Source organism: Scophthalmus maximus, chromosome 2 (assembly GCF_022379125.1).
Source record: "Scophthalmus maximus strain ysfricsl-2021 chromosome 2, ASM2237912v1, whole genome shotgun sequence".
Taxonomy (NCBI): domain Eukaryota; kingdom Metazoa; phylum Chordata; class Actinopteri; order Pleuronectiformes; family Scophthalmidae; genus Scophthalmus; species Scophthalmus maximus.
In genome coordinates, this window is record NC_061516.1 from 10,739,671 (window position 1) to 10,759,719 (window position 20,049).

The 20,049-nt window shown below is 44.2% G+C and overlaps 2 protein-coding genes across 7 annotated transcripts in view; both read left to right on the forward strand.

Moving 5' to 3' along the window:
- The first annotated feature begins 689 nt into the window (after positions 1 to 689).
- On the forward strand, positions 690 to 18,665 carry LOC118301290 (carbohydrate-responsive element-binding protein). Of its 3 annotated transcripts, none has more exons than XM_035626644.2 (17): positions 690 to 1,171; positions 2,573 to 2,679; positions 2,919 to 3,001; positions 3,196 to 3,285; positions 3,780 to 3,821; positions 8,694 to 8,868; positions 9,412 to 9,492; positions 11,568 to 11,719; positions 11,843 to 12,455; positions 12,572 to 12,645; positions 13,361 to 13,631; positions 14,510 to 14,625; positions 14,808 to 14,930; positions 15,153 to 15,280; positions 15,720 to 15,843; positions 17,319 to 17,448; positions 17,590 to 18,665. In XM_035626644.2, the coding sequence occupies exons 1-17, from the start codon at positions 828 to 830 to the stop codon at positions 17,751 to 17,753; spliced, it is 2,817 nt and encodes a 938-aa protein (XP_035482537.1). In that variant the 5' UTR covers positions 690 to 827; the 3' UTR covers positions 17,754 to 18,665. The 3 variants fall into 3 exon arrangements, with proteins under 3 accessions (XP_035482537.1, XP_035482539.1, XP_035482538.1); XM_035626646.2 differs by having other exon boundaries at positions 14,522 to 14,625; XM_035626645.2 differs by having other exon boundaries at positions 13,364 to 13,631.
- A 309-nt stretch (positions 18,666 to 18,974) lies between these two features.
- srrm3 (serine/arginine repetitive matrix 3) overlaps positions 18,975 to 20,049 on the forward strand; it is a 66,613-nt gene continuing 65,538 nt past the window's right edge. For all 4 annotated transcript variants that reach the window (XM_035626381.2, XM_035626382.2, XM_035626383.2 and 1 more), the window contains exon 1: positions 18,975 to 19,192. The gene's annotated coding sequence lies outside the window, so the exon portion shown is untranslated. The remainder of the gene's footprint in view (positions 19,193 to 20,049) is intronic.

A 20,049-nucleotide genomic window follows, 5' to 3' on the forward strand; every position in this document is an offset into this window, starting at 1 on the left:
TTTTAAATGGCTGTGATGATCACTGGTGGAGGAAGTACTGTGGTACTTCAATTCACCAAAAGGTCTAATTTTAGTGTGAGACATGGGAAGTAGACAGAATAAAAACTGCATCAATGTAATATTTCTTGTGATCACTTTGCCTTTCAAAACAGCATCAGTGCTTCTTGGTGCAGTTGCACACAGTTGTTTTCATGTGTCTTAGCGGGTCGGTCGTTCCAACTTGTCTCTCCTGGCTGTGCACATTTGGTCTCATTGTCCTGCTGCACAATGCACCACAACACTGTGTACAACGGTATCATTGACATATCCCCCTGTGTATCATATTTAAAGGGCATTTTTTTGACAGTTAAAGTCTTAATCAGACGAATGGTTAAAGCTTTGAAATGGATGTGGTGGAATAATGCGTATTTGACCCTGTGAAGTGCAGAATGATAATACTCAATCTCCAAGTAGTGAACTAATTGTACTTTGTTATATTTATATGATCAGTTGAAGAAAAAAACAAAACACTACTATGCAAGTGACTGTAAATGATGAATTTGCTGTGTGTGTTCAGAGTCAAAATTCCAGACTGAACCATTTCTCACGAGGATTGGTCTATTAATAATTAGCGTCCTCCTCGGGAAGTTGTCATAATGATGAGTTTGCTCTTGCACAACAGTCCACACACACACACACACACACACACACCTCGAGTTGAGAGGTGTGCTGCTGCTGCTGAGGGGACAGGCGGACAGCTGTGCGTCAGGGGCCAGCGCCTGTTCCAAGAAGCCCTGGGACGTCTGAGGGGGAGAAAGTTCACCGCTTGGAGAAAGAAAGAACGCACAATGGCGGGCAAAGGGAGTGCGTGTGCGTCCGGACAGAGCCAGCTCCAGGACCCCTGGGAGTCGGACTCCGAGCCGGACGGGGAGCCCGCCCGGGCGGCTGCGGGCGCCGGGCCCTGCGCCGGGCCCCGCACGCAGGTGATCCACAGCGGCCACTTCATGGTGTCGTCGCCGCACCGCGACTCGGAGGCGCGCAGGAGGAGGAGCGGCGGGTCGCTGCGCTACGACTTCGACACGGTGAACCGGACGTGGTGCCACACGTACCGCTACGGGCCGCTCAGCGCCGGCAGCCTGAGCATCGACCCGACCCTGACCCGCCTGTTCGAGTGCATGTCCCTGGCCTACAGGTGAGTCTCCCTCTGTGTGTGTGTGTGTGTGTGTGTGTGTTGTTCCGTCAGGTACAATCTGGGACTTTAAAAACCAGGCTGCTTTTGAATTTTGCAGAAAATCCCACCTTTTTTTTATTTTTTATTGTTCCCCTCATTCGTTAATTTATTTGTAGGAGTGAATCTGTGCGTAAAGTTGGCCGCCTTTTGTGCAGCTCAACAGCAACAACTTGTTTCGAAGTCTGCAGGCATTGATTGTAAGGAATGTGTTGCTTCACCCCCTGCAGTGATTCCCCTCTGTACGTGAATGTTTTTAAGAGCCACAAAGTTCTCCACCAAAATCTGTCATGGATTCACTTCGGCACATTGAAAACCGAAGATTTGATCCCACCGAGCAGATGTGTTGGAGAGAGGCGTTGTGCAACAGCTTGGAAAATCTTCAGTGACAACTGGACTTTGATTCTAGTTGGCAGCTGTCGGCAGATTACATTGTCACTGAGGGGAGAGGGGAGAGGAGAAGATCCCGTAATGATGCCCTGGATTCATTAGAGCTAATTCTGTACTTAATATGTGTTCATACACGCAGACATTGTAAATGGAAAGATTCAAATAAGAGAAGGGAAAGAGGAAAACATGACAAGATATCTGGAGCGAACCTTGTTGAGAAACGACCTGCTCTTGAATTAACTCTCCTAAAAAGTGTGTTTTTGCATAATTCTGCATTATCGACTTGTTCTCAAGAGCTACCATCGACGTCTGACCCAAAGAAGCAGTAACTTGGTGCCAATTTTGTTTCCTAATAGCTGCACAATAATCCCTGAGGCATGGATGTTTTCCAGTAGAATCAGAAGCCACAAAAATCCACATTCATCTCAAGGACTTTTAACACATTACTGTATGTGGAGCAGGCAGCGGGTTTCTGTGCAAACAGTTGGTTATTTGTCATTAACCAAGCTGGCGTCGAGGAGTTCTCCCCTCCTGACAGGACAGTGGTGCGCTGCCTCTGCTGCTCATCCGAGCGTCTCGCGCGCAGCGGGCGTTGAAAGCATGTCGAAGGCCGTTCCCTCCGGCTTCCTAGCAACTTCCCGAGCACCGCGCGTTGCGACGCCTCTCCGGAGCACTCTGCGGGCGGGCAAGTGTACCGGCGAGTGAGCTGATTGGGACGCCATTAGTCAACCTCGGGACAGGTTTCCAACAGATGTGGCGGCGAGGCTGCTGATAGTTTTTCCACTGTGTCCCTTTTTCCTCTAAAGTCTTCTCTTTTGTCACGCGTCCGTGCCACTAATCGTTAAGGGGAAGAAGAGAAGAAAAGAAAAAAAAAAGCATCGAACATTGCTCATTTTCCAACGAACCAATGATAAATTGTCACATTTATTTTTCCCCCCATGACCGTAATTGCTTTTTTTCCCCCCTCTTTCGCAGCGGTAAGATAGTTTCACCGAAGTGGAAGTCCTTTAAGGGCCTGCGGCTGCTGTGGAGGGATAAGATCCGCCTGAACAACGCCATCTGGAGGGCCTGGTTCATTCAGTGTGAGGCTCTTCAGCTCCTCTCACTCACCTCTCCCCGCTCCACTGATGAACAATGCAGCCGAACTTGTTATCGATTAGAAGCATACATCTACAATTTGTGACAAAACGGAGGGACTGAGCAGGACTCTTTACAGCTACAGTCATGCACGGAGGCCCCCGCTGTAAATCTAAATAGTATTTTTCCCTGTACAAACAGCCACAGACCTGCTGATTGTGTTACCTGCTGTGGTTTTTTTTAGATGTGGAGAGGAGGAAGAACTCTGTGTGTGGCTTCGTCACCCCACTGGAGGGCTCGGAGGCCGATGCCCATCGGAAGCCTGAAGTGAGTGGTCTGTGTTGTAGAAGAAAGATATAGGATTACAGAGGAGTCTTTTATTCGCTCAGATTTGCTTAATGCACTACGAGCTGGCTTCTTTTACAACACTTTATTGCAAATGTACCATGCTGAGTTAAGGTACATGTACTGTAAACTGATGAGACTCAGGACCTGAATGTCTCGTGCTTTCCTGTCGACAGGCGATCGTATTGGAGGGCAGCTACTGGAAGAGGAGGATTGAGGTGGTGATCAAGGAGTATCACAAGTGGAGGATTTACTATAAGAAGAGGGTGAGAGAACACATCTTTTTCTTCTTGTTTATTTTGAACCATGCCAGCAGCTCAGCTCTGTGGATGACCAGAGCGAAATGGATTTGACATCCGTGGTCACCAGAGGATGATGTTTACTGACTGGGAATATTTTTCCTGTAGCAGGTCAAAGTTTCACTTGTCTGAATAAATATTTTCCACATTGCGCAAACATCCTTGGTTCCCAAGTGACATGTCCTAAAGACTTTCGGCGATCCCATGTCTTTTCTCTGCATCTGCCATAAGGTTGGTATTTGTGAGGTCCAGTGTATTGTGTCTCAGCAGCTCTTTTGGATCCATCGCTGTGAAATTTGTCACAGACTTGGTACAAACCTTCATTCTCCAGCATGATGAACTCTAAATGACCTTGTTTTCGATTTCCATCATCAGGTCGAATTTGAATTTTGATGATTTCTAGGGTTTGTGACCAAATACCCCGTCTCAAACTGTTTCTCTTCTTTCTTTCTTTTTTGCAGCTTCAGAAAAAGAAGGATGATATTCTGTCAATGCTGCACGAGGTAAGACAAAAGAGGAGTCATATGACATTAATATCTGTCTCTTGCCGTGGGTTTTAGGGAACACACTGATATAGAGAAACATTGATTTTGATCCTTGAAGACTAATTGGCCCAGCGTCCAGTGTGTGGGTGTGCTGGTGGCCTGCCCGCTATTTAAGCATGTAGATGAAGCCTCCCCTGATTAACTAGAGAGGAAAAGAGAGAATTGGAAAAAGAAAAAGAAGAAGAAAGAAGCGGGAAAAATACAAAACAACTTGGTTCGGCATTTGCAGGCGACCGGCACGTATTGATCGCCAGCAGCGACAATGCGTCTCACACCCTCTTCAGGCCTCATCTTTTTTTTCAGCTGAGATAACTGCCGAATTTAATGTCATTTAATCAAATCCGACCTACTTTCGAGCTGCAGCTTTGTGAATGCCGACGTCACGGTTGCAAAAAATAAAAACAAACAACAGATCAGGAGGAAAAGAGGAGAAAGGCGAAGAGAGGGGAGGGACTCCGGCAGAGCACTTCATTCGTTCATGGTAGCTTTTCACACGGGGGAGCTCGGCCCCTCGCAGGTCACAGCCACACCACTAGACTTTGGTGGTCCTTATTCCGACTGTCTCTGGAGGCTCACATCTTAACTGAGCGCACGATCGAGGCCGCTGCGAGGATTGCAGTGTATCCGACTGAGGGCCTGTCTGCGGCTCACATTGTTCATGCTCTGCGCGGCACTTGAAAGGACGCGTGTCGGCATGTGGCCGACAGGTCAAAGATCACCAAAGCTCGCTTCTTTTATGCTCCGTGTTATCTCAGTGGCTGAAAAAACAACAACACACCTCAGTACCAGGTTTTTATTATTATTATTATTATAGGCGTTGTTATAGTAATGTTCGTTCATTACTTTATAACAGTTTAGAGCTCTCAAAACCTCATTTGAAACCGAACTGGCTGAATGAATTTACTGTCAACCGCGTTCTCATAAAACCCTTTTTACAGTTTGATTTGCACAGTAAAAGCAGCGTTTGCCATGCACATCTTTTACAGACTCTATTATATGACATACTACACTGTCGGCCCTCATATCAAAACTCAGTCAGTCATTTTGAGAGTGAAACAAAGTCCTTCCAGGCTCCTGAATCAGGTTGCAAATGAAGGCTGCGGCAGGGAGGCTGTGCTTCGACTGGGGGAGTGGACTGTGCGACCGGCGAGAAGTTTGTACTTTGATAATGATTGAGTATAAATATTGATCTGTAGCCAGGCTAGCAGCACACCTCGACAGATACTAGTGTCTGCGGTCTGTGGGTTGATTGGTTCGGTACATCGGTTGGATTGTCGTGACATATTGAACAGACGTTCCTGGTTCCCAGGGGATGAATAGTAGCGATCGCCAGACTCATCCAGAGCCAATTTACGACCTTAATGACATTCTCAAATGTTCCGTTTTTGGAGACATTGATGGAGGTGCACAATGTGTTTGTCAGAATATATTAGATACACACCAGAATATAATGCAGTGCAACACAGTCATTGTGACCTCAATGCTAAAACATGTAATTCAATTAACACCTTTATGACATCATCAATGAAAACGAAACATTATAGGCATCATTAAAGATAAACTGTTTGACTGGTGTATTGGCTTGTAATACATTTACTCATAGGTAAACTCACTGAGTGCATCTCTGTATTTACATATGGATCAATTTGGTGCATACATGGTGACAACAACAGTCATTTTCATTTTATATATTTCTCTTCAAAGAAGCAGACAAAGTTCAGAGTGCATCTGGTTTTGCCCTGTCGGGTCAAGGGTCAGTTGGCTGGCCTTGTTTTTGTATTTGGTATGGTGTGTGTGTGTGTGTGTGTGTGTGTGTGTGTGTGTGTGTGTGTGTGTGTGTGTGTGTGTGTGTGTGTGTGTGTGTGTGTGTGTGTGTGTGTGTGTGTGTGTGTGTGTGTGTGTGTGTGTGTGTGTGTCTGTTTGTCTGTTTGTCTGTCCTGCCTGCAGCTGTATCTACCCAATGTCAACGTCTTTTACTTTTTCTACTGGTACAGTTGAATCAGCCAAAGGTTAAGAGGTTATCCATCTCAATTTTAGGAACTTTGCTTCTATAATGGATTCCCTCAGAGCCTGAGTTACTCTTTACCATGATGACCATTGTGTTCTATATATATATATTTTGTTAGTGTAAACTTCACCCCGACAATCAATGAGCCATCCGGAGTGGATCATCCGTCTTCATCTCTGTTAGAAAGGAGAAGCAAATCTGCTGCTATGTCTGTTTATCTCATCACCCAAATAAAATTCCAGTTGTCCTCTAAAATATATCGGACTTGGACAGAATGTCAATGTAGATCATTACATTCAATATATGATCACCACTATTAATTGGAATAGATTTCAGTTCATTCTTTTTGTTGATAACTTTGCTATAATGTAATTAATGAACATGCCGCTGTGAAAGGTTTAGATGATTAACCCTGAATCAGTTCACATGTTATCAGCCTTTCCAAACAAAGGGATAAAGTCTGGGCCAAATATTGCCCGTCTAAAGATCCTGTTGATTGAGCAACATATGTTAGAGCAAAACAAAGAATGCATTATCCAACCGCTATAGAATTAGTTCTTTTGCAGGATTTTTTTTTAATAACCCTAGAATTCTTTGGAATCACCTGAACTGTAAATAAAGCTAAAAAAGAAGAAGAAATGAAATGATTTCAGATCCTATTTTTTTATTCCCATGCTTGTAATCAGAATTTCTCATCTATCTTTGTTTCCCAACACTTTAATTCATATGGTACGACTGGTTCCTCAAACTCAACGTGCCCACAGATGTTGTTCAACCTATAAGTGAAGTCCAGATGGTTTAGAAGCCAAATTTGTTAAACTTGCTGCTCAAGTAATGATTTTTTGCCCATGCAGATTTATTGAATCTACTTGTTCAATTCCCCCTACATGGTAGTTCCCCTCTTTTCAAAGCTGGAAAAGCTGGAGCCGATGTGGATAACTATCAGCCAATTTCTATCATTTGTACTGTACAAAATCTTGAGAAAGATAACCGCAATCATGGAACATCAATCTATGCAACATTTTATCTCTGTCCCAATCCGGTTTTAGACCCAACGTCACCACGATGACTCCTCTAAAATTCACATTGATGTCTGTGTCTTCCTATAGTAAAGATCAGGGACTCCATGCAGATTCATTTAGACGTGTCCAAAAGCTTCAGTTAAATTCAATTTTTTTTAATGTAATTGTCCTTCCCATGTGAAACAGAGTTGTTGTTTCATGTCTCTTCATATCCGTTCAGACATGTGCGTTGTTCCTTCTTGTTTTTACCCAGACTTTTCATAGAAGTCGGACACGGGTTATTAAAATACAAAGCTCCATCTAACTGGAATGATCTTGCCTGACAAATCTTGTCCCCAAATGTTGTGCTGTTTACGATTTTAATTTGTGTGTATATTCAGTCTTCAGTCTATTTATGTTACAAATTGATCAAAGACAAACTTCAGTTGCTCTTTATGCTGATCTAATGGCATTTATAAAAAATATTTCTGTCATAGTATGTAACTTTTCTTCTTCAACATCTGAAGGCGGGGGGGGGGGCATGTGTGAGCGAGCTGTCTGTATCTGTGCATGTGTGTTGTATGTTTGTTAAATAATACTGTCTTTGTGTGTATGTGTGTTTTCTAATGATGTAAATTTGAAGCTACATCTCAATGGGCTATCTTTTCAAATCCAAAAAATCAGTGCAAAGAGGTGAAGATATGAGCAATGCAATTCAGTAATAATTCACTTCTTCTAACAATAAAATCTAATTTTTATTCCATCTCTCACTATATAATTTGACTTATGTAACAGTATGTAATAATAATTATTGTAATAATCACAATAATGTAATGTCTGCATATTTTCTCATCTCATCTCACCTCATCTCATATTATGCCAAGTTACATTTAATATAATATACCACCTAGTTGCAGGAAAGCCCTGAATAGAAAGAAATTGTAAATAATGCCAATCGGAAGTGGGAAATTCTTTACTGAAGCAACAGCGGTTTGTTTTGTGAGGGGCCCTGCGGTCTCCCTGTTTGCCCGCACGTGAATGTGAAAGTGCTGCCGGAATTAGGTCAGGGACAAAAGCCCGCCGCTCTCATTGAAACGGTGAGACATCAAAATAAAGACATGAACAAAGGCGACATAATGATAACCTGTAAGGTGCTCGTGTTTATGAACAACACGTCCAAAGTGCTTTTTTATCACGCACTGTATATACATGCACACATGCACACAACTCTTTTCTGCTCGTTTCTCACTTATGTTCTCCCTCAAAGAGAACAAATCGAAGTACAAAAAATTACAAGCGGATGTGTCGTGTGTTCAGACGTAATCAAAGCAGTTTCCGTCTCAGTCTGGGCTTCCCTATAAATGTGGCCGCATAAGTGATCAGGGTGAAGCAAATCGTCTCGCGCAGAGGGAAAAGACCGAGTCCAGAGCTTCACTCAAGTCAAGTAGATGTGAGTTTGGTTTTCAAGAGGGGAGTGGGCTCCTGGAGTTGTATGTTTCTGGTTGACTGGCTGGATGGCTGTGTCATTTTGTTTGTGGATGTAATTTGTGTGCTTTCCGTTTTTACATTTGTGTTTTACTTTATTGTATTTCTAAGGGTAACTGGATCCATTCATGTTTTATTACAATTGTTTTTACAGTTAATGCTGAATGTATACAGGTGGGGCCAAATGCCAGTGCGCAATCAGTGCACAATCTTCCATTCAGCCCTTCCTGAGCACTTCTCGTAGAGAGCCATCTAATGGATGGATCGGGGACCGACAGCGGACTTGTCACCCCATTGACGTGTTTTGGTTCATCCGTCTGCTCTGATGTGCTCCAGGGTCAGTTCTGCCAGGCCAAGCTGGAGAAATGGTCCAATCAGATGTACCAGGAGCCGGAGGCCGCCCCGGTGGAGACCCACATGTTTGACCTGGACTTCCTGCTGTCCGACATCTCCGACACCCTGTTCACCATGACGCAAAAGCCGTGTCCCTGGGCCAGCGACCGATACAGCAGTGAGTAGTCCACACTGAAGTTTTCAAACTGGCTATCAGCTGTGACAGTGTGAAAGATAGATCAGCTGTATATGCACTGTAATGTGTATATATATATATATATATATATATATATATATATATATACAGTATATATATATATAAATACAATATCATTCATGCCAACAGATTTACAACTTAATGATAATGTAAACTGGTTCCATGAAGTATTTCCAGCATGCTGTGTGGTAAGGTCCACTGTAAGGCTGTAGACTTACAGTGGCAAGAAAAAGTAAGCTGCCCTTTCGGAATTATTTGCATTTGCGTACAGATTTGTCTCAGAAATGGTCATCTAAAGTTACAATTGTGAACAAACCCAATCTACCAATCTACTAATACCACACACAACTGAGATGACTCCAGCTAAGGTGACAAAGGAGCCCAACAGCCCTGCGAATAAGAAAATTCCAAATAAAAAAAAAAGAAAATGGACACATTGACAGTTGCACTCAAACACATTCCTGTCTCTATCGTGTCTAACATGGCAGTGTCTCTCCTCCTCAGCCTACATGAGCAATGCTGATATAATCCAGCCAGGTCTGACTCCGCTGCAGCCCAACCTGGATGATTTCATGGATATAACAGGTACTCCCTCTCTACCTGTCTGTCTGTCTTCCAGTGGGATTCTCACATATTGTCAGCAGATCGACATTTTCCACTCATTTTTTTTTCCTTTCCTTCTCTTCTTCTCCACCAAGTGCACGTCGGTCATCTTTGTGCAGCATAGTTAATTATTTGATAACAGTGTGATACACGTGTGCTTGAGTCAGTGCAGAGAAGGGCATTTTTTTTTGCAAAGGATGGAACATTAGACACACTGTAAATAAAAAGTGATTTATTGTTTATTGTTTTTCCTGATGGCCATGGTGTCATAAAATCTGACCTTGAACGGCCCTCCTTTGTTCATGTGCTGTGTCAGCAGTATATTATTGGGTCCTCAGTGGTCGAAGGGGGGTTAAAGCAGGGTTGAGCTGCGACAATGGGGAAGTGGAAGAGGATGTATTTAACCGTGACCCCCTGCCCCTGTCACCACCTATAAGGCAGTGGATATATAGTATAAAGTGATTGAAGGGGAGATGGTGCACATTCCTTCTCTGAAACCAGCTCTGGATGACCATTGTTTAAAGTCTCGAAGAATAAGGTTTTGATGACCACCTGAGAGGATTTTGATATTGGCATAATTTCAAAAAGGTGACTTTGTTTGTGTGAAGTTTCTGCTGTTAGTGATGGCGTTTGCTCAACCCTCTACTCTCTGCTCCCACCAAGTGGCAAAAAATGAATGAGTTAATGCTGGGTTGGGCTAACGTCTTTGTGAAGTCACCCCATGATAAACTGTTGAGCTTTGACCTTTTAGAAGTGAATACTCGCTGATATGTGCCCTAGAGTGAGAGAGGCAGCAGACCTTTTTGTTTTGTTATTTGGCCCCGGGCTGCTCACCTCTCGAGACCTTACAGCTCACCTGCAGCGGGACACGGGCTGCAGAATAGCTTCAAACAGGAGGGAAAGAAGCGCGTTGGGCTTTAGTTCCTCGCTCAGGGGCACATTGGCTGTGGATGTTCTGGCCTGTGTGTTGCTTTGAGTGGAGCAATCCAGCAGCCCTCCGGCTACAAGCCAGCCCTCGTAAGACACACGATCAGCCTGCAGCCCGCTGTTGTAATAATGTGCGTGACACACACACGCTCGCACGCACACACACTGGTGTGTATTTGCAAACTTGTGTAACACATGTTGTGTTTTACAAAGCTTGTCTCGTGCTGGAGTATCCAGACTCCACATGTTAATGATTGTGTGTCCAGGTCCCAAAAGGCGGAATCGATATCTCGCTGATTGAAAGCACTCGAGTTAATATTTGTCTGCTCAGCTGGTTTGAACTGAGCAACGTCGAGACACAAAGGAACCGTGGTTTAATCACAGGCGACAGCTCGGCTCCAAAAATACGTTGAGTGGCAACCTCATACAGAGAGCGGCACGGTATTTTGGAGGGGGACTTATTGTGTGCTGTTTCGGCTCTTATCTTCTGTTTTGGTGTTAGTACCTCAGTTTGAGGATTTCTAAGATGAAAAGCTGCGACTGAGATCTCAAACCGCAGGCCGATCCAAAATTAACAGTATTTGGTGAGAGTGACATTTCTGCAAAGGGTTAATTTAAAATTGTAATCATCTTTCATTTGTCTACACGTTTCCTCAAAAGGCTGAAACTTCTGTGTAGACTATGGTTCATGCTAAAAACAAATACATGATTAGACTTTGGATCTGATATTAATCTGCGCCATTTTTGTATTTGATTTTGAGAAATTCAGCAATGGACACTTGCTCTGAAGTTTCATAAATTTGGCAAATACATGACTGTAATTTAGACATTTCATATCTAAGTGAGATTATGGGCGAAACTTCAGTCACTACTGGACAACATATCTTGGCCCGTTTGTGTCATTCATGCCAACAGATTTACAACTTAATGATAATGTAAACTGGTTCCATGAAGTATTTCCAGCATTCTGTGTGGTTTGAGGTGACTGCATACTTTGGCATTGAATGTTAGAAGTTATATTCTGTTGTTGTTGGCTGAGACTCATACCAGGATTCCTCTTTCACAAACCTTCATAAAGTTCATTTCCAAAACAAGTGTCTTTTTAACAGTATGTGTGCGTTTTTCCTCAGATGTCTTCATGACCTACAGGGGCCAGCCCGTTGAGCAGACTGGTTTTGCTGACTGTGGGTATTTTCAGAGCTCGTCCAGCACGGCGTTCGCCCCCGTTCCCTCCCCTGTAGTGACAGCTCCTCAGCTGCTTATCGACAGCCAGCTGGACCAGGTACTGTCGCTGTTAATAGCTCCTCCTTCTTGTGTGATTGTCTTGCTGTGAAAAATATTTTTCGCCTGCAACCATTGGTGCTATTTCTTTTAAAAAGGAAAAAAATGAATCTTTCTTTTCCAGCCCAATCTGTCATCAAGCAGTTCACCTCAGCCGTCCTCATCCAATACCCGGCCAGGCCAGGCCAGGCCAGGCCCGGACTGCAGGGAATACAGCGCGTCCAGCGTCGGATCAGAGGCCATGCCGTACGGACATCAGCTGTACCCAAACGCACCGGTTTCTATAGCATTCACCACGAGCATCGAGGAGCCCGTCTCTGCAAGTATTCCCTTTTTGCATCCGCCGCCGTGCCACAAGTTTGGTTACTACACAACAACCAGCGTGACCTCCTCTGTCATCACCCACACCGCCTCCACCGCGGGGGCCCAGGGCTCTGTGCACCAGGGTCACGGCTTCCCACCAATGGTGGACACATACGCCCAGTCTCCCTGCCACTCTCTCAGCTACCCTGCCGCCATGTCCGACCAGGTCCAGGCAATGCCGCCCTCTGTCACGGCCGCCCACTGCTTCTCAGTCCCGGGGCAGGTGGCTGTCACAGGGGCCAGAGGGAAGCACAAGAAAAAGACGGGAGGAGCCAGGACAGTTAGTGCCTCTTCAGCTCCGCCTGCCTCCCAGTTCACTACACCGACGCCCACTAGCTGCCTGGCTAAACTGCTCTCCTCCGGCGCCCGGGAACGTGAGTCAGTTCTCTCTTTCCCATTCTGTCCTTAACATCATTTATTAATCAGAAGAAAAATGAGTGAGCTCATGTTTCTGTCAGGGTAACAAAAAAAATCTTTTGGTTTTTTGCAGGTAAGCCAATGCTGGGTTTGGATACTACTCTAGTGACAGCCAAAGGTCAGAGGTCATCATCGCCCTGCTCTGCGGTAAGCCTGTCCTTCAGTGTTGACACAGTAACAGACCAGGCACAACATGTCTACATCAAATAGCTGATCAACCTGAAGGAGTAGTGTGACGTTTCGGGCTCATTCGTTCACTTGCCAAGAGTAGGATGAGAAAGTCGATGGCATTCGGATGTCTGAACAGTGAATTTGAAATTATGTTTTTATTATTACTCGTTATCATTAACTCCACTGTTCTGTTTGTGGTCCTGGAGACTCTGGGTCCGCTTTAAATTTTAGCTTTAATTTTAGCTTCCTTGAGTAATATAAATGTAATAATTCATTCCCCACTATTGTTACAATTGCTTAAAATCATGATGTTGACATCACAATGATCTAAACAAAGGATCAGGTTTAAAAGGCTACGCTCTGATTGTTTATGTATTTTTTTAAGATAATCTTAACAAACTTGATGATTGTTGCTCAAACCTTGATTTGTTGTGCTCCAGTGGTCCAAATGGAAGTTGGCTCAAATTCACGAAATATAAAATGTGGTTCATTCTCAGGGTCGTCTGCATCTAAATGAAAAGCTGATCCCTTTCTGAAGGGTTCTGTCAAACATTTCGATTAAACTTAGTGATTTTCCCAAGACAAAAAGAAACTAAAGTAAAAATGTATAGACCAAAAATGCAAAATGCTTGATTTACTTTTGTGCATTTGTGTGGGAAGACACTCCGAGTAGAGTTTGTGTGTTGTGTAGCAGTCGAGCAGCAGCACACATGTCGGAGGAACTTCATCGCAGCTGCAGCACGGGGCCGGCTGGCCTGCGGGGATGTCAGCCTCGACACCTCTGCGCAGCCAGGGCGCCACCCTGGGTCACAGCAGACCCCACGCGAGCACCTCCGGGGGCCTGGGGGTGTCTGCCCTGCTCACCCACGGCTCCACACACACCGGCACAACCCTCCTCGTTCCCAAGACTGAGAAACTATCTCCGGTGCAGCTTTACGGCACAGACAGGAGCAGCTTATCCGGTAAGTACTAAGCACTCCAAAACACTCGCAAACATTCCCATCTTGTCAAGACGTACACTGCAAGTCATTTCAGTGGTTTGTGTTTGTATATGGATCTCAGGAAATCGGAAAACAAAGCAGTTAAAGAGGAATCAGCAAGTAAAAGATCAAAAGTTTAGTAAATTATCTTCTGATAAGTGGTTAAGAAAAAAATAGAAAGCTTTTTTCTCCCACTTTTTTTCCCAACTGATTGGAAGTTCAAGGAAAATTAAAAAGCTTTATATTTAAAATTACAATATATTTCAATACATTTACATTTCTTCTCTAATTTCTCATCAATGGTCACATGAAGCTTATTGTATATGTCAGCATAGCCATAGTATATACTGTATGGATGATGTAATGTAGAGCTGCAACAGTTAATCAATTAATCGATGAGTAATCGACTAAATCAATCACCAACAACTTTGATAATTAATTTATCAGTCAAGTAGTTTTAATGAAAAAAAAGTCATAATTGTCTGATTTCAGCTTCTTAAATGTGAATATTTTCTTGATTCTTTGCTCCTCTATGACAGTGAACTAAATGTCTTTGGTGTACGGACAAAACAAAACATCATCTTGGGGTTTGGGAAACACAATCGACATTTTTCACCTTTTAATTACATTTTATGGACTAAACAACTAATCGATTAATCAAGAAAATAATCGAGAGATTAATCGATGATGAAACTAATTGTTTTCGTTGCAGCCCTAATATAATGTAATACAATTCATATCGTTGTCCCTTTGAGATTTTCAGGAACCTAGCCGTACAACTGAATAATTGATTTTTGTAGATGTAGAAGTCATATAATAACAAGATTTTATTGAAGTATTCTTATCTTTTATTGTTTTAGTTAATTTTTCAGAACACCCAGGCCGAACTTCACCACAAAACCCTTTGGACAAAGCCTCCAACCCCGAGTCCCCACAGTCAGGCTTCCATTGCCATGGAAAGATAGAGTCAAGTAAGGTAATACATACTGTCCAGTACAGATCTGTTTTTAAACAGCACATGATGGCATTGAGTATTTAAATATAGCTGTATCAAGTCCACGTTGAGTGCTAAATATGTGAAGTATAGGACACTGATTGTTGCACCAGCTCGTCGCTCTCGGTGTGACATGCACAATTTCTAAGATGTGTTCTCTGCAGCAAACCGAGACCAGGAGGATAACTCACATCTCAGCCGAGCAGAAGAGGCGCTTCAACATCAAACTGGGATTTGACACTTTACATAACCTCGTGACAACGCTCAGCTCCCAGCCAAGCATAAAGGTACTGTGAAAAGATTCACCGTTACATTACAGATAGATGTGCTGAAAGGGCGGAGGCAGAGAGTGTCACCGGGGAGCATTTGAGCTGATGCGGAGTTCAACTGGAAAACTCTTGATTGTTTTCGATATTGTTTGGAATGTACCCACAACAATATTTAGTATTGGTGAGTAATTGTGGTGTGCAGTATGGCTGACGTGGCGATCCCTCTGTCCGCTGTCACAGATCAGCAAGGCCACCACACTGCAGAAGACGGCTGAGTACATCGGCAAGATGCAGCAGGAGCGAGCGCAGCTGCACGAGGAGGCTCAGAGACTCCGAGAGGAAATCCAGCTCCTCAACTCTGCCATCAAGTGAGACCTTTCGCTTTGTGTGTGTGTGTGTGTGTGTGTGTGTGTGTGTGCGCGCGCTTGTGTGTGTGTGTGTGCGCCGCATTCATATCTGCACTGTGCGTGAAGTCCCCTGCAGTTAAAACTACCTTTGTTAAATGTGTGATTAGAAGCATTGATTCAAGTTGCGTATATTCATGTATTATATATTGGTGATCGGGTGATTCCATTGCAACTTGATAATAAAATTCAGGAGTCTTATATTTCCCCATGTAAGTGGTAAATCAATCCATATATGCACAATACCATATTGTTTGGAGGGACTTAATCCAGTTGGAGTTTGTAAAGACAGAACTGAATTGAATTACAGCAGTGTTCTGTACTAATCGGTTTTAAAACAATGCTGAGTAGTTTCTGTCTGTTGTGTTAGGGGACTGTTGACTCAGTATGTCTTTCCATGCAGTGCGTGTCAGCTGCAGCTCCCAGCCACCGGTGTGCCCATCACACGACAGCGCTTTGACCACATGAGGCAGAAGTTCAGGGAGTACGTCCGGGCGCAGACCCTGCGAAACTGGAAGTTCTGGATCGTATCCCTGTGAAAGTACATCTGCAAAAAGGTTAATTAAAATGGACGCGGCTTCAAAAACACACTTACTCTAAATGGAACAAATCTACAATATAATCAATTGCTGCGTACTACATGTACCCATCTGTATCCCGTGTTTCAGTACAGTAGTTGGCTGCAGCATCATTTTGGCTTCCTCAGACTTTGGAGGAATTTCAAATGATGTCTTGTTCCCTAAAACCTTTATCCTTGAATCCAAATGAGCTAATTACGCCAAGCATTTTGCCAATCTGGACAGACACTGAGAAGGATAGTGTTGTTATAGTACGGCAGAGAAAATATCCTCTGAAATGAAGTCTTTGGTCCTCTACATACTCAATGACAAATTTCCAAATCTAGAATTTGTAGTATAACAGTGTAGTTTTAGTTCAGGGGGGAAAAAGCACATAATTAATGTTGGCCTTGTCAGTGTAGTGGGAGATAAAACAAATGTGTGTGTTGCATATAAAAAAAATTATGCTAATTTCATACATAACTCTTTCCTTAATGATCGCCTAATCCATTACCGCTGCCCTTATCTCAAAGGCAAGATTAGAAGATAAGATAACAATTTGATCACGTTTGTGTGTTGCACAAAAACACCTTGAGGTGGTTCCTCTCCATGAATATTGAGATATCTTCTATGGTTCCTTTAAAGATTGTGCTTTTATCTTTATCTGTTCTAAAAGCATTTAAAAGCATAGTTTTTTCAAGGTATTCAAGATGGAGACATTTACCAGCTCCTTGCGTTTCTTGCAGCCAGGAAATCACACGGACATACCAATAATGTATTGATTCCAACAAATTGTGTGTGTGTGTGTGTGTGTGTGTGTGTGTGTGTGTGTGTGTGTGTGTGTGTGTGTGTGTGTGTGTGTGTGTGTGTGTGTGTGTGTGTGTGTGTGTGTGTGTGTGTGTGTGTGTGTGTGTGTGTGTGTATTTGTGCCTGTGTGTGTGTATGTGTGCATGCATAACCAAAGCCTCGTATATCATATTCTTCTGATCCAGAGATTTAAGCACATATCATTTAGCCTCATGGTCGCGCTGGAACTTTTTCCTTTAATACCATGAACATGGCCACTAGTCTATTTTTTAATTGATCCACATACACAAATCTGCTGCTGTAAATAGTCAGGAGTGCACCAAATGTGTATCAATTCACCGCAGAACATAGCCCCCAGCTGATAACATGGCTTAAAAGCTGCAGTGGCCAGCTGCTGAAGGAAATTACTAAGCTTTTTTTTAATAATGAAACTTTGTATTGAAGAGCCAATGACTTTTGAGTACAATGTCATGACTTGTAGAGATTGTTGCTGAGATAGTTGGCTTTATCCTTATTGTGGGGGGAGATAGGCTGTAGAACAACCTCAGATTTATTTTTGAAACACCCTGTTGAAGAAAATTCACCAACTTTCGTGTCATATATATACGACGACGAGACTTTCCTCAACTCAGTGTCAGTTCAGCATCATCATCGAGCCGCTGTTTGAGTCCTATAATGGAATGGTGTCCACTGCCAGCGTGGAGGACCTGTGTCGATCCACTCTGTCCTGGCTGGACCAGCACTGTTCCCTGCCTGCCCTAAGACCAAGTGAGTCCATTAACTGATTCTTCAGTGCCAATATTTAAACCCATATTTGTAATCTGTATTTCATATTTTTATAACTATCGTCACTCCATGTGTCGTCCTTTCACATTATCAGAAACTTTTGTGTTTGTCATTTCTTGACAGTGGTTCTGAGTTCACTCCGTCTCCTGAGTACCACTACTGCCATCCTGACAGACCCCAGCCTGCTGCCCGAGCAGGCCACCCTCGCTGTCACCCAGGGCGACACCGCTGCTGCCCCCGATACCTCCCTACAGCTAACCACTTGGGACAATGTACACCCCATGTGACCCTGAAGAACAGATTCAGTGGAACTTAAACTGGAACCCACCACGGTGCACAGGAGACGGAGACTCAGAGGGCAACCTGTAACGACTGAAGAAAGACCCAACACTCAAGACCTGAGACTGTATAATTATCATATTCCAATAAAACTCACCAGCTGCAAAAGGAGTGTATTTCAGTACACCTTAAAAAAAAGTAATAGGGATTGTATATGGTATATGCTTAAATACTGATTAAGGTATAAAATAGTTGTAATATGCACTTGTGATTATTTCTCAGCCTCAACATAATGTTCGACGGCAAAGCAGTAGTTCAGATGAGTGGGAAGAGATGCTGTTTACTGTGACTGTGATGAATGACTGCAATGACTGCATTTATGATCAATTATGTTGACATCTCTGGGTTATCTTTTCTGTTTATTACTTCCTTTCCTCAAAGCATTTTAACTCATATTTATCTTACGCTGTATTGGACACCAGGCACCAGTGCAAGTATTAGGAAAACGAATAGTGCTATTTTAGAGTATAAGGTCCAGTGGCTGTCAAAGTGGAGTCCGCAGACCACCAGGTCTCATTCCATGTGACGCATGGGGTCCAGGCTAAAGTGAAAAAAGATAATACTACCACCTACTTCCAATGGTAGAAATAAGGATGGGTGTCAGTTGTGCAATTTTATACTGAACCATGAGAAAAAACCTTGTTACGTTATGGCCCTTAGAGCCAAGACGGAATCTGAACTGTGACCCCGAGCGGCGGGAAACCTCCATGAAAACACCACATGCAGTTTAAAGAAGAACATTACTCCTCGTTGCACTTCTCACAGCAGACATTTTTTTTTAACTTGTGGGAAAATCACAAATATTATAAAGTTAACAAATCTCTTCAAGTGTTCCAATAAACCACGGCAGTGCGCTTTTACCTGCGCTTTTTACCTTTTACCTGCGACAAAATGACCGCCATTAAAGAAAAAGAAAAAGAACAGCCTTTTTTCGAGATTATGAATGGCATAAAATGAAAAAAGGAACTGTGACAAATCAACAGAGGCCCAAGCTTAGGAGACACCGGGGAAGAGAGAGCTCGCTAGGTGGCGCTCCGCCAGTGCTTTTTGGGCCCTGCGCCTCTCTGCACTGCAGGCGCTCCTCCGGCCCGACAGGGGGCGCTGTGCCGCAGGCGGGCCGGGGCCAGCGCGCACGGTGTGGCGTGGTTTTTTTTGTTTGTTCCCAGAGCTCCTCGGTGCGCTGTCCACTTCAGCACCACAAGCCGAGCGGAGGCAGCGGGCTAGCTAACCCCCGAAGAGGAGCGACGGAGGGAGTCGCGCTCAGCATCAGCACCAGCACCAGCATCAGCACCAGCATCAGCACCAGCACCAGCGCCCGACGCGAGTCCCCGGTACTGAAAGAGATTAGTGACAGGGTACCCCGCCGGTATCCGCCCCAGCAGCGGAGGTAAGAGTTGTTTCGAAGAAGCCTCAAATGGTTATCAAGTTGGCGGAGGGTTGGGAGGTAATAACGGGGCATCGCCGGAGAGGGACGAGCTCCATCAGCACCAAACCCTTCCTGGTTCAGTAATACCGTCTGAGCGTGTGGACTCGGTGTTTTTCCTTTACGCGTCAGCCTCTCGTTATATTCGTCCCGCGGCGGGTGAGGGACGAGGAGGAGAGGAACACTTCCGATGGGGGACGGTGCGGACCCCGGTGCAGATGGTGCTGTTTTATAACTCCGCGGCCAGCTGCCGTTCCTGTGCCCCCCCCCTCTCATCCCTCCTCCCTCATCCCTCCATCCCTCCTCCCTCATCCCTCCATCCCTCCTCCCTCCTCCATCCCTCATCCCTCCATCGCTGTTAGCTGTGGGACAATTAGCCCTATGTCACTATACTGTTTTGAAAATTGTTGGCATTATTGTGAACCGATGGGCGTATTGTGTGGACCCCCCCCCCCCCCCCCCCAGGGGAGAATATAATCACACTCATAACATTGTACAAAACCTTGGTGTGTGGTTGTGAACGACGTGAAACGGGACCTGCTGAAAGAAGCAATGAAATGAAATGATGATGGAGTTTGGTTTGGGTGCTGGGTAGTGGTTTCCTTTGTGCGGAGCGCCGTACGAGTGATTGTCATTATATTGTAAACGGACAAAGACTGATTTGTTGTCCTCCTCTGAATCCCAGGGAGAACGAATCCTTTTAATTGACTCATGGACGCCTTCGTTTGGGAGAGGCTGGTCTCGTGTTCATAATGGAGCTGACAGGCTTTGTTCACTCGGCATCACATTATTAACATTGTGTGTGTGTGTGGATCCTCTCA